Source organism: Athene noctua, chromosome Z (assembly GCF_965140245.1).
Source record: "Athene noctua chromosome Z, bAthNoc1.hap1.1, whole genome shotgun sequence".
NCBI classification, from domain to species: Eukaryota; Metazoa; Chordata; class Aves; order Strigiformes; family Strigidae; genus Athene; species Athene noctua.
This window is the reverse complement of record NC_134077.1, coordinates 74496199-74510776: the sequence shown is the minus strand read 5'-3', so window position 1 is coordinate 74510776 and position 14578 is coordinate 74496199. Positions and strand designations below refer to the sequence as shown.

Here is a 14578-nt window from a genome sequence, read left to right as displayed (position 1 = left end):
TTCTTCACATCATTGTTTTCTGAAGAGGACTCTGCTACTAGCATGTGAAAGAACATAATTCTCCAGATCATCAATATTGTTTAGATGCTTTAGTCACACACTGGGTTTTCAACAACTGGGGTACTTTTGAGAGTCATACCTGGGAGGTGGCAAGGTCTGAAAGTAGAACTGTTCCTTTTCTTCTGATCTTTCCCTTCTCGTATGTCTTTGATAATTTCTGCAAACATAAAGATGTGCAGGCTTAGCCTTGGTTCAGTAGCAAAGGTAAGCATACCTGTGGCTTAACTGGCTACAACTTGTCAAATGGTGCTGAACCACTCTCTGTTCCTCTTACTGAATAGGTTGTTGAGTTGGATCTCCATACTGTTGTGCCTTGCTGTAGTGGACCAAAAAGACCTCAAGACAAAGTTGCTGTGTCAGATATGAAGAAGGACTTTGAGACTTGTCTGGGATCCAAGGTACAGACTAGGAACATTTGGGCATACAGACTAATACAAGCTTCTAGAAGTTGTCTAGTATTTAGGAACTATGTTCTGGGGTTAACTGGTGTGTTGGTTGTTTGCCTCTTGAAAAATAAATGAGGATGTTTGCAGTTTAGTAGATGACATTAAAAAATTTAAAGTTTAAAATTGGACTGATGCTTCTTCTGCATGAAGGTGTTCATGTTGTATTGAAGTAGTAGTTCTTTCTGATTCTAGATCAGTCTTAGGCCTAGCATGGTTTTGACATAGACTAGGGATTTCTGAACTCGCCATGATGGGTGAGTGGACCAAGTAGCTACTGCACTGAGCTGTGTGCTACCTACCCAGTTCTTCAGCTTTCCAGGCAGGTTATGCCCTGAGCTCCACAACATAATTTTGCATTCAATACTGAAACTGTTCAGCAGATCAGAACTACATGTGTCTCCACGACTCTCTGATGTTGGTGGCAAAGACAAGAAAAAAAGACTTCTCTCTACATCATCTAGTCAAAAATGGTCATTGAAAGAAGAGCAAGACATTCATTTGGATTAATATGCCCAGACACTTAAGTTTCCAAAATCAGTTTGAATCCTTACCTGATACGGTAACTGCCCTTGTTAAAGGAACTACAACACTAGTGATGTAAATTAAGAAACTTAAACTACAGCAATCCCTGGTAATTCCTGTTTTGTTACGTGCTCCAAACTCCATTAAATGACCTTATGCTTTCAGATTTCTAAGCATAATTTTTCACTGTTAACAGTGCCTTCTTCCTCTTTGGTTTTTCTTTCAGCTGTCAGGCTTTTGCCTCTCAAGTCAACTCTCAGTATAAGTTTGAGCTGTTTGATATTCATGACTTAAAGATCTTATTTTTTTACAGCTAAGTTACAGATAAAATCTCAGGACTGTATTGTGTAACAAGACTATATGTGGTCAGTAATCTGGAGCATACAGGAGCAAGAAGCATCTGAGTGATCTGAAGAAGGGTATATTAATGCAGGAAGAAAACACAGATACATTTTGCTGCAAAGGCTGCCTCTTTTATCAGTAAGCAGAGAACAGGATAGACCCTAGAAAAATAATCTTTGTCCACCACTTTGACCAGAGATACAAGCCTTCATGACCAGACCTGAAAGTTCAAGCATGAATGTGACTGACAGACACTTCTCACTCATTAAATTCTCAGCTCAGCTGTAAAAAAATATTTTACAGCCAAAATATTTATATTAACCACATCCTTTTGATTTTTACCTTCTGCTCTTACAGCAAGGATTCAAGGGATTCCAAATTGCCCCAGATCGACACAACAGCGTAGTGAAATTTAATTTTGAGGGCTGTGACTTCGAGCTTGCTCATGGTTCAGTGGTGATTGCTGCCATTACAAGCTGTACAAATACCAGTAACCCTTCAGTTATGTTGGGAGCAGGTAAGTTTATTGGCTTAATGTGCAGTAATTTCTCTGTGGCTCTGGCTGTATGTCCTAAAGACAGAACATTCATGTAATTTTACAAGCACAGTGCTGTTTTTGTCATTTGGAGTGCTAAAACTGACCTTAATCCCTAAGGGTAGCAGGAGGAATTCTGGAAATGGTAGCTACAAACATGGGTTGAAGAAACTGTATTTTTCCTGCACTGTCTTCTCTACAGGGCAAGCTGGAACTGAATTAACCAGCACCTCTGACACTTGTTCGAATGTACAGAAGCTGTTCTATAGAACTGAGAAGAGACTATTGAAAGTCAGAGCCACAAGAAGAGGGACAGTGAAGAACGGTCTATGGGTTTAAGTCTGAAGGTGCTATGATCTGGCAGCAGAGTACAAAACACAGACTTAGCTAGAGGTGTATCAAGTTGTTAAAGCAAGAGTCTGATGGCATATGGGATGTGCATAGAGGAGAAAAAGTGTGTTCTCCTCTGTGTGTGTGGACTGCTATCTTTCAGAGCCTTGTCATTTACAACTTAACTGTATCCAAGAAGTGTTTGGAAATGGGCTTTTTTTTCACCCACTTCCTTGTTTACCACCATTCATATTCTATAAAACAGTTAGTCTGAGTTGGTTGTGTTAAATTTCAGATGAGGAGGTTGTTCACTTTTAACCTGGCTAGTCTGAGCAGAAAGCGTCTCATTCCAAACATGTTCTTCTGGCAGCGAAATATGAACAAAGAAGGCAGCTGAAAGGATTCAGTCTACACTAGTCCAGTTCAGCCCTCTTTCACAGGTGCTTGGCTATATGCTCACAGATTTCTTTCTCTCCTCTGCAGACATGTACATAGGCATCTGTCACTGCAAGGTCATCACTGCATTAGGGCTTCCTAATCTGTCAGACTATAGGATGCAGGCTTATTTTCTACAAAGATTGGAAAGGATGTGCAATGGGCAATACAAGGACCCTTGACTAGAGAGGATTACTTACTGATCAAAGTCACATCATGTTTTTCCTTTATTACTGTGCTAGGAAGATCTTGGCTTGTGGACAGCCTCTGGCAACAACCACTTTGTATTTAGTTTGTCAATGAGATATTTGTCCCCTGTTCTTGGACTAGTATCTTTGGGTACTCTGCAGTACCTGCAGTTAGCTCCCTTCCCAGGCACAAAAGATCTTTTAATTCCTGGTAGTAGGAACAAAGTCCATTGTAAACCAGGATGTGGGGTGGAAAGGGAAGTGGAGGAGTGACCTGCTTACCCCTTTGAAAGGAACAGAATTGAACAAAGTTTCCCAGTTCACTTGTCCTTGACAGGGCAGCCACATCAGCATACTTCTTTCCTCAGGTTCATCCTGATCATGATCTTGGAAATAGAGCTGTATTTGTGTCTTCCAAGCATCAAGAAGTAGGTTTCCTCCAGGCAGACTTATCTTTGGTCCAGTCTGTTCCCTTAGTTCTGGGTGGGTGTATCCCTCAGTTGTGCCACCTGCTTAGGATACCTGAGTTTCAACTGTTAGGCTCCCAGGCTAATGGCATGCATTTTTAACCCCCTCTGTGACACTGGAGATGCTGATCTTTCAGCCTGCTAGGCTTAATAGTTCTACAGGTTTAAAGTGTAGAATGCTCTGCAGATACAAGTAAAGTTGGTACTTTGAATACATTCACTACTCCTTAATGCACAGCAGCCTGGAGAATGTAGTCCTAAGGATCTCAGTGTATGCACTCAAGATTTAGTGGGTACTCTTACCTTTGCTGCCATTCCATAAAGTGATGCTTATGCTATGACCTCGACAAGGAGGGAAAAAGTAATTCTGTCCATCTCCAGTAACTGTACACTACAGTCTTGAGAACCTCTGAGATACCCACAACAAACACGATAATTTGGCTTTCAGAATAGGGTTTGACATGAAAGTAAATAAAACATACAGTGCTCCCACACTAAATAACCTAGCTAAAAGAAATCCAGAATATGAATAATTGTTTTGAATTACCACTGTCTATCCTGTGCACTAAATGAGGTGCAGGGGCTGTGTGTCTGTGAGGATAGTGAGTGTATGCTGTTGTAGCCTTGACAGCATAATCTGACTTTAAAATGATGTTGGATTAAGGTTGCTCAAAGCAACTTAAATTCTGGCATTTCCATGTCAGTTTTTAGAATTTGACTTTGCATTCTTTTCAGAACTGGTATTGTCAGGAAAACAGAAGCCAACACTTTCAAACAGGCTGTCAGGCTCTCAGGTCCTAGGATGAGCATTTGTTCATGGTCACACTTTTGAAAGTATCCAAGAGCTCCAGTTTTCACAGCTTCTTTTGGCAGCTGAGGACCCTCAGCAATTTCAGGAATAGGACTGCCTTTTTAAATTCACACATCTATTTAGGCCTCCAAATCTATCAGTGTACACCTTTTCACACAACACTTATAAGTAGAGATCTGCAAGGTCATGTCTAACAGAGCTGCCGAACACCTGGCAAAGACAAAACAGTTTGATGTCTTGCTGTTAGAGATCATGTTGGATCAAAGCAGAGCTGATGTATGAAAGAGAGAATGAGGCATGGGAATGTGCAGTTGCATAGTTTGCATAGCTGCTTTTATGTCCTTCCTGGGAAAGGGCTGGAGGGGGGGTGTTTTCTGAACATTGTTCTATGTATGGACAATTCCTTTAAAAGGAAAAAAGTCGAGATAAATGTGTGTCCGTAACACATACACTCCGCTAAAACATCTCGATGCATTTTACAAATCCAGGAGTGGTAAAATAGCACTCCTGCAACAAGCTGTATATTGTGAGGTACCTTGTTTGTGAAAAGGGCCAGAGTTGGTGCTCTTATAGCCATCTGCTTCTGGGGGCAGCCAGTCATATATTGGCAATTATTTCAGCACTGGGTCACTGTACCACCGTAAGTGGAAGTTAACAATTCGTCATTGCATTTTTTGAGACACCTGTGTTACAAGTAGTGTTCTGAGGTTTGAATGTCTACATGCTGCCCCAGTGTGAGTGCATCTTATTTAATGCAACTTCCAGCAACTTTCCAGTGGAGCAGAAATTGCAGACTGGGTTGGCAGTTCAACAGAGCGCTTGAGCTCTAGTGCATTATTCTGGGATTAGTGCTGTTGGCTCGCTGTACAATTTTATTGCTGGAAATGGAGCCTTTTCTGTTTTCCAGTTATTTAATGGTACATCTGTTAACCTATTGATCCACCAAACTGGCCCACTTCCAGGAAAATCTGCAAATATCCTTTGCATTTTTCAGGATTGCTTGCTAAGAAAGCTGTTGAAGCTGGTTTGACAGTGAAGCCATACATAAAAACTAGCCTGTCGCCAGGAAGCGGGGTTGTCACTTACTATCTGAGGGAGAGTGGAGTTATGAGTTACCTTTCCCAACTAGGGTAAGAGTGCTTTTCTTACTGTTGTCTTATGGCTGCTTAACTGAAAAAATTGACAACAAGTGATGCAATAGAATAACTATTTCTATGTACAGCTTAAAAGATATGACAAATATCCTACGGCATGATTCTGCATGAGTTAATGCATTGTTGTTGTGCTGGCTGACTTTGTGCCAGTGAGGGAGAGGGCTTGTTGCCTGCTGTAGCTTCTTGAAGACTCATGTTCTTAAACAGGAAAATGCGTTATTTTTCAAGACTAATGGTTTTAAAATAGTATAAATTACACTATACTGTTTTTCATCTTGCTAGATAATACATTTTCCAGATCTTCATTCTGTGTGCATGGACAGTCTCTGCAGTGATAAAAATAAAGCATTCTCAAAAATGCTGTTTTCAGCAGCATTTCATTTGTTAAAACAGTGCACCTTCTGAAAGTGACCCTAGTCAACTGCTAAGGGGTTAAACATCCTGTTGCAAAATTGCTTTTTGTTCACTGATGATTTCTGTGCTCTGTCTAGGTTTGATGTGGTGGGTTATGGCTGTATGACATGTATTGGCAATAGTGGACCCCTACCAGAGTCTGTTGTTGAGGCCATTACACAGGTATGTAGTTTTTACTGTGAAGTTTCCTGTAAGCTGTTCCCTGTTGTGTGCTGTTCTAAGCTGTGTTGTACTGTTCACTAACTGTCTTCTCAGCTGTGTGTGAAGTAAATTCAGTCTACATCCTCTTCTGTGGGAAGTGCTTTGGGATTGTTTGGAAGGAGAAGGTTCTGTGACTGTCTAGTCATTGATGTTGCAGCATGGTGCAGCTCTGCAGACCTGCTGGGTGTGTGGAGTCTGTAAGCACCTTTGTCTCAAACTGTCTCTTACAGGGAGACCTCGTAGCAGTGGGTGTGTTGTCTGGCAATAGGAATTTTGAAGGGCGTGTCCATCCCAACACCCGTGCTAACTACCTGGCCTCCCCACCACTGGTAATTGCCTATGCAATTGCAGGGACTATCCGGATCGACTTTGAGAAAGAGCCTTTGGGTAAGACAGTGTCAGGATGCTTCTCTTCACAGCTCATAAACTGACTGGAATTAAGCTCTTCAGAAACATTTGTTGTTGAGCTACATCAAATGACTGAGTACCTCTGGGATACAAAGCATGCAATCATTAAGAAACTGAGCAAGAAAGTCTGTGTGATGGAGAAAGGGGGAAGCCAAGCCTAACTGGTATTCTAATTCCACAGGGGCATCTTTTTGGTTATATCTGGGTGACAGTCTCTCGTAAGCAACCTGACACAATAGACTTCCTTTGAGCAGGTGGTTCAGCTAGACAACCTCAAAGATCCTTTCCAGCCTAATTTACTCTATAAAGTATTCTGGAAGATCATTGGAAATTACAAAAGCAGGCATAGGTACAGACATCCTCAAGTTTATGAGGCCCTCTTCTGTCAGACCCCTGTATGTGAAATAAAGTGTCTTAGGACAGTTGACATGGTTAGAAGGAGCACATAGCTGAAGGACACCATGATAAACTTTTCCTTTGTTTCTTGATGGAAAGTTTATGCAACAAACATAACAATACCATTTTCTACAGGAATAAATGCTTCAGGGAGGAAGATTTTCCTGAAAGATATCTGGCCAACAAGAAATGAGATTCAGGATGTTGAGCGTCAGTTTGTTATTCCTGGGATGTTCAAGGAGGTCTACCAAAAAATAGAGGTGAATTAATCTCCTGCACAGTAGTTTGCTTGATGTATTGCACTATTCTGAAGATGTTAAATAAGCTGGTCTTGCTAATGAAATGAACCTTTTATTTCTATTGCTGTTGATCCTGTTCTGACAAGTATTCAAATGAGATTTATTTTCTCCTAAATGTCTTCTGGTTAATTAATTGGTTCTTACAGACTCTTGTGTCCTGAAAATTGCTCCTTAATGATTTTTTCATTGTAACATATAAATGATGTGCTTTAAACAGTCCTCCCAGGCCAGTATTAGAAAGTGAGATATACCAGCTTCACAGATGTTTGGTTTTTTTCAACTGACATAAAATTCATTTGCAATACTTAATAGCATTCACATCAGAAGAAAACTTATACTTGGCAATGTCTTCCTTCAAACATTTTTGAGGTGTTGAAACAAAATATTCTTAATGTTTACATGTTAGGAAAGCTTCTTAAGATCACTGATAAATAAACTTGAGAATTATAAAGTGTTATCTGTGTATATAATATAGGTTACTGTTGGAAAACTGGATGAGCAGCTCTTCTTTAATGAAGTGAGGGTTTTTCTAACCTTTTAATAGAATAATTTAAAAACCAAAACAAAAAAATAAAAACCAACAGAAAACTGACAACAACCCAAACCTAATGTATATTGTCATAATTTCTCAAAGTGCTTTAAGAAATGCACAAGGCTTTTGCTGAAGAGAAGTTTGTAATTTTATTTGGACTCTGAAGTAATTACATTGCTTCTGAAAACATAAAAATCAGTGGGATACTTTTGTTTGTTTTTCAGACAGTAAATGAATCTTGGAATGCCTTAGATGCTCCTTCAGATAAACTATATACTTGGAATCCCAAGTCAACTTACATCAAGTCTCCACCTTTCTTTGATGGTCTGGTATGTGCATGCTTTCCCTCTGTATCAAGCCAAAGTGTGTACTGACCTTAACTGATCAAGGGGCCTGGGAGCATTCATCATAGTCTATTGAGGCCTTGGTTCTCAAGTGTTAGAATTACAGTATTGTATTTATTTTAATACAGAGGCATGAGTGAATCTGAAAATTGTAAGGGTTCTCTGTAACTTCGGGACTTCTGAAAAGTCTCCCTTTTAAGCTGAAATACTTTTAAATAGTCACAAAGTAAGTGAGGGGAAGAACAGGAAATGAAACCCACAATTCTGCCTGCCTGCACTTTGCACCAAATAGTTCAGTGTTCTGATTGCTGTTTCAGTGCCATTTAAAAGAAAATGCAGATCTCGATGCATGCAGATGTCTAGGAATTCTGTATTTTTGTCTGCATTCATGCATGTACCACAGGAAGCCTCAGCTGTTTTTTTTGCCTCATCTATGTTCTTCATGCCAGGACATCATATTTTTATCAAGAGCACAAACATTTTTGATATGGTTGTTTTTTTCTCTTTCTTCTAACTTGTATAAAAAGGGAGACTTTATTTTGCAATTTACACTTTTCTAGAAAGGTAAAGGAATTCTGTGTTATATTTTAATTATTTTGTTTGTATTTATGATGGTTTAGACTTTGGCTCTTCAGACCCCGAAAACAATAGAAGATGCTTATGTCCTGTTGAGTTTTGGGGATTCTGTGACAACTGACCACATATCTCCAGCTGGAAACATAGCGAGAAATAGTCCTGCAGCCCGTTATTTGACCAGCAGAGGGTAAGCACTACTCCTTGTTTTCGTTACAAATTGGGAAAAAGAAAAAAAACAGAACTATTTTACCACGTTAGAGTTACGCATATCTGCTCTCTGTTCACATATGCTTGTATACCTTGACAGATGCCTGGAAAATATATAAAAGAAGGAAAAGTATTTCTTTCTTTGCTGTTTCAGCAGCTCTCACCAAGTGTAAGAACTTGCAGAGAGTGTGTACATCTATTTCATTGAAAATCTTTGTATGGAGAGGGAGGAAGAAGATAATTTTCAGGACAGTTTTTGCAGTAGGTCTATTAATAAATAAGGGATTTGGGATTTGTCTCCCTATTGAAGCAAATGATCATGGTCCTTAATGGCAAAAAATGGTTTTATACTCACTTCTTCTAGCATGTGCAACCATTTCAAATATCTAGGCTATTGGGAGCTACAGAACATCCAGAAGCTTAGGTTTCGGTGCAGTTGCAAAAACTGGCAAAGCTGTTGTGAGTGGAGTCCAAACTGCTGTAAAATGTTGGTCTTTTTCTATGGCCAGCCTGTCAGTTTAGTGCTGTGTGTTCAACTTAAGACAAGAAGTATTCTCTGGTTTAGCACTTCTTACAACTTTCTAATGTATTTTGAGGAACAGCACTGGCATAAAAACCCATAAATTCACTAGATCTAATAATTCTGGAGAGGAAATTGATTAAAACAGCGTGATCTACTGAAAACTAACTGCTCTGGACACTTTGGCCCTCTGCTGTCAGTTACTTTTGAATCTAAATAGTCCTACACACATTACAAAATGGGTGTTGTATGCCATAGCTGCTGTTTGGATGTAGCCCAATGCAAACAGTCCAATTTTCTGTCACATTGCAGCATAGTTTTTGTTTACTGGTTAGGATGGAGTGTCCCCTCATTCCCATATCTTTATTTGCAAGTGAGCTTTTTCTTCTTTAGTTCTGACTTGCAGCAGGGGCTCTCTCTGCCTTTTAGATGTTTAGCACATTGGAGTCTGTAGCCTTTGTTCTAGATGCTATGGTAATATAACAAGAAGGATTTTCAGTAGCCAAATATTAAGAAAAGAATTGTATTGTGTCATCTGACCTAACATAAACTATATCTTTGCATCACTATCAGATACTTTTTTCTAGGGCAGGGGATAAGAATACTGTGAAAGCTGCTTTCTGTGACCAAGCTTAGGCAGACTTCTATTTTTTAATTTTTTTTTTTCCTTCAAGAAAAAAAAGTAGAAGTATCAGTTAACTGGATGCTACTACTGTGATGAGAACTATGTACATACGTGCCTCAGAAACACCAGTATGTTACTTTCTTTTTTTCAAGCACAGAGTGCTTCAGTCTAAAAACAAGTTTCCTTTTTTTCTTTCTTTTCTCTTAATAGCTTGACTCCTCGAGAATTCAATTCTTACGGCTCCCGCAGAGGGAATGATGCTGTCATGGCCAGAGGAACTTTTGCAAACATTCGCTTGGTGAACAAATTTATTGATAAACAAGGACCTCAGACTATTCATTTCCCTTCTGGGGAAACTGTAAGTACACATGCTGCTCTGAACTGAGGCTCACTGAGAGTAGAGTGGATTAGTACTGGCTTTACTTCTTACAGCTTAGGTTATTTACTTAAGTGCATTTTAAGTAAAGCTAATGAGAGGACAGGAGCTGTATTGCTCAGGGGAAGCAGGTTACACATACCTATGTAATGTGGTGCTGTCAGGCCCGTCAGTGGAGTGTATATAACCACTGTAAAAGCAGTAGTGGAACAAACCTGCACCAGGTTTTTGTTGGGAGGGGGAGATCAGGCTAGAAGCCACGAAGCACTGTATGGTTAATATCCTTAAAGTGCTGCTTGATGGGAAGTGTAGGTTTGTTATTTATGTGGGGACACTTTTTTCCTTGTTTCTCTGAAACTGTGTTTCTACCCTGAAAAAGTGTATAAAAAGTTTGGTGGTTTTATTCCAGCTGGACGTGTTTGATGCTGCAGAAAGATACAAGCAGGCTGGCCATCCTCTGATTGTGCTGGCTGGGAAGGAATATGGTGCAGGAAGTTCCAGAGACTGGGCAGCTAAAGGACCATTTCTTTTGGTGAGTGACTACAGTAAACTAGGAGAAGGACAGTACGTAAAAGTGCATTCAACAGGCAGAGACTAGCTTATGACCAACATCCTGGGTAGCTTATTCTTACTTTTGGTAGGAAGTGCTGTTTTGAAATCTCAGTTGCCTTGAAGGTCAGAGTTGCAAAAGCTACTTAAATATTGATAGATCTTCTTCAGACTGGAAGCCTTGACTGATCTTGAGCTAGAAATCCATGAGGCTACATCAGAAAGGCCAGTTTCTTTACTTCTTATTCCCATAACCCAGTAAACCTTGGGTCTGCTTCCAGCTGCCTCCTTCAGTTCACTTAGCAGGGAGGATGGGAAGTGTAAGAGAAGAGTAGTATCAGTGAAAATGAAATTTAGCAGACTTCACCATGCAGATTGCAGGCATGCTTAGCAGTATTATTATAGGAACCTAATAGAAATACATGTACAGTGAAATATCTATTTCATTCTTTGTCTATCTTGCCCTACACTATTTACCACCCCAAACTTTGTTTCAAGCTTTCTCGGTGTGGAATTTGAGAAGGCAATAGCGTGTGTATCATAAACAAAGTTTTAGAAGAGTTGGTGTCTAAGACCACGTTTGTCCAAGATTTTGTTGGTTTTTTTTTCCGGTGGTGATTTTTTTGCCTTAACTGTATCAACATGTAAAAAGTTAGAAATTAATTAAAGTGCATCCTGGAGCTTGTAGTGTAGGAGAGCAATACTAAATTAGCAAGAGTTAGAAATGACTGGTGCTGCTCTATCTAAGACACATAAAGGAGTATGCAGGATTCCTGAGAAAGAGAATGTAATTTTTTGACAATCAGACTTTTTAAAAGTGTTTGAAACTTGATGTCTAATTAAGTTATCCTAGACAGTCTGCTGTCAGACTTGCTGACTCTACCAGATGGTAGATGAAATGGAGGGGACCACAAATGTACCAATTTCCTTTCTATGAGCATAGAAGTACTATCCTGAACCATGAAGATAACTATACCTTGTGTATTTCCTAGGGAGTCAAGGCTGTGCTTGCTGAAAGCTATGAGAGAATTCATCGAAGCAACCTAGTAGGGATGGGAGTGATTCCACTACAGTATTTACCTGGAGAGGATGCAGGGACTTTAGGACTCACTGGACGGGAGCGTTACACAATTATCATTCCTGAAAAACTAAAACCGCAGATGAATGTTCAGATTAAGGTATGAGACACCTAAGGGCTGAATTTTCTGAATCACTGTAATTTCATTCAAAATTAACTGTCTTTTCAAACAATGTCCTTTCACATGGCAGTAAGCTTCTTTCACTTCAGGAAGGCAGACTTGAGGTGGTGAAGGGGATGGGAAAAGTAATTCTGATAGGGATTTGCTATGATGGTATATAAAAGCAGCATGCCCAAAGCAGTCCTGTATTTTGGACCAGCCTTTCAAAGTCCACTCTACATTTTTCTGTCTCAGTTAAAGTTTGAATCACAATAGAAAGTGAACTGTATTAAATTAAACTAATTTATTTAAATGAATTTAAAGTTAAAATAATTCTTTGACACATCAGCTGACAATATTGTACACTGCAGCATCCAAAGTGAAGTCAAAGCATACCCAGCATAAAATCTAGTTGAACTTCAGGCCCTGTATTTGAAAGATTGCTTTTTGTCTAGCTTTGCCTTGAAACCTATGCCTTTTTCTGAAAAATATTGGTATGTACAATATAAATTTGCTTTATTCTTGATTGGAATATCTATAAACTGACAACTTAATAGCATCAAAGTCTGCTTTTTTACTGCAGGTGGCAAAACAATCTACTTACTGCATGTTCATTTAATACAGGTAGTTTCCCTGGATTAGTTGCTAACAACAGTTGTTTACATTTGTCTCTAGCTGCCCTGAAATGGAGAAAGTATAGATGCTAAAGAGTTAGTCAGCTTATCAGTCACAGATGAACATTGTGCATTCATCTGAAAGTACCTGACAAGGGGACTCTTCAGTAAAATACAGTGGTTTTATTGACTTCATGCACTTTTCTTTGTGCTTTTCTGATTCCCAAACAGTAGGCCTCAGAAAGATAATGAAATTAGTATTGCTGTTGTACCTAAGCCAGGTGAATGAATCCATAGAACATCAAGAATTAGTATAACCGCTTAAAAGGATGGTCAGCTCTCATGCCTCTAGGATTATATCAACAATAAATCTAAATGAGGCAGCAAATGCAATGCACAGGAACTCCATACTGTGTTTATTATGGGTTTAAAGCACTTTTTTATTAAGCAGCTGGCTGTAGTCTAGTGTGGAAATAAGTAGTGATGTCCAGTGCCTGTTCACTTTGGCTTTCTATCACAATTTCTTAAGATGGCAAAACTGTTGTAATAGTCCTTCTTTTACTATGATGTCGTGTAACATGTGGAAGGTTCTGCTGCTTGAATAACTTTCTTTGACCCCAATAGCTGGATACTGGGAAAACTTTTCATGCCATCATGAGATTTGACACTGACGTGGAGCTCACTTACTTCCACAATGGCGGCATTCTGAACTACATGATCCGTAAAATGGCATCCTAAGCAAAAACAGTAAGCAAAAACGTCCAAGTACAAGCCTGCTTCTGGTGAGCTTATGAGATGGTAATCAAAGTTGAAAGAGTGAACCATAAAGTGAATGTTTTTTTTCATGGATTGCATTAGAAGGCTTGGTTACAATACTGAAATATTCTGTGTATCAGGAAACAGGACACGCTTGCCCAATTAAAGTAAACAGCATTTATTATTTTTGTATGGTGATTGGCTTGACTTACGCTAGAATACAGTGCAAAAGTCATTAAAACACTGCTGGATTCTATGGAACTCTTGAAGATCATGTGCTGATTTCATATATTTGTTCCATTTAGTATGACTCTGAAGTTAAGTTCTATGCTCATATCAGTAGTCCAAAAATTAACTGACAGTAGAAAACCCAATTTTTATTCCTCCTGATTACCTGATATTGATTTGCTTTCTTATTCAGTTGACCAGAATCTAAATCTAATACTGAAATTCATTATTTAGCTGTTTATTAATTCTAAAAAATGTGAACTTTTTTGTTTAAAATCCACCTTTGTGGAAAGGTGGACCTATTGGGGATAATATTTCTAATGGATACAATTAAACTTATTTTCAAGAATTTTGGTGAGTTTTGTCATGTTATCCTCAGTACTGAGATGCAGAACAAGGCTTTGACTTCAAACTCTTCTCACTGTTCCTGTAGGAGTAGAGTCATACAAGTCTTGATTTCTCATATTTTAATTCTTGTTTCTTTAAATAATCAACATGAGACAGGATGAATACAAACACTGATGGTCTTCTGTAACCCAACAGAATACTGCTGTGATGTACTCCTCTCTGTTTTATGTCCTCAAGAAGAAAATCTGCCACAATTTCAAGATCCTTGTGAGCAATTTTAATGGCAGTTGGCAACCAATGATTACACTAACACGTTCACTCAAGTCAATGACTGCCCAATCCACAATACCACATGAATCTATTTGCAATGATAACAAATATCCTCTTACTCAGAGATAAACAAGGTTATAGTACTAATTCTTACTCTTACTGTAACTTTAACTGTATTTAGAGCAACTGCTACAACAATTAACATAGTGAAAAAATTCTTTCAAAGTAATCTCCTAATGTAGTTTTAGTCCCATTTGTTCCAGCTGTATCTGCAAAAAAAGCCCAATGGAAATAGTTCTGAAAGAAGTCAAAAGGCTCAAGGAGCAGATGGAGATTGCACTGTGCCTGCAGCAGGCTATTCTTGCTTGATTAAAACAAACAGAGCTCCTCTAGTGAACCCAGCAGAGGCCCAAGATGTTGCAAGGTCTGGAGTAGCTCTCACATGAG

The 14578-nt window shown here is 39.1% G+C and overlaps 1 protein-coding gene across 2 annotated transcripts in view; it reads left to right on the top strand.

The window, feature by feature from the left end:
• ACO1 (aconitase 1) overlaps positions 1–14177 on the top strand; it is a 38222-nt gene extending 24045 nt beyond the window's left edge. Inside the window, exons 10-22 of one of the 2 annotated variants that reach the window (XM_074932926.1) lie at positions 342–458; positions 1728–1887; positions 5131–5266; positions 5782–5866; positions 6136–6292; positions 6845–6969; positions 7765–7869; positions 8505–8647; positions 10023–10170; positions 10598–10720; positions 11730–11915; positions 13154–13311; positions 14057–14177. In XM_074932926.1, the coding sequence (XP_074789027.1) occupies positions 342–458; positions 1728–1887; positions 5131–5266; positions 5782–5866; positions 6136–6292; positions 6845–6969; positions 7765–7869; positions 8505–8647; positions 10023–10170; positions 10598–10720; positions 11730–11915; positions 13154–13267 (1599 nt within the window). In that variant the 3' untranslated portion in view covers positions 13268–13311; positions 14057–14177. Of the gene's footprint in view, positions 1–341; positions 459–1727; positions 1888–5130; positions 5267–5781; positions 5867–6135; positions 6293–6844; positions 6970–7764; positions 7870–8504; positions 8648–10022; positions 10171–10597; positions 10721–11729; positions 11916–13153; positions 13863–14056 lie in introns of those variants that run through there. The other variant, XM_074932925.1, reaches the window with a different exon arrangement.
• Positions 14178–14578: the final 401 nt, after the last annotated feature.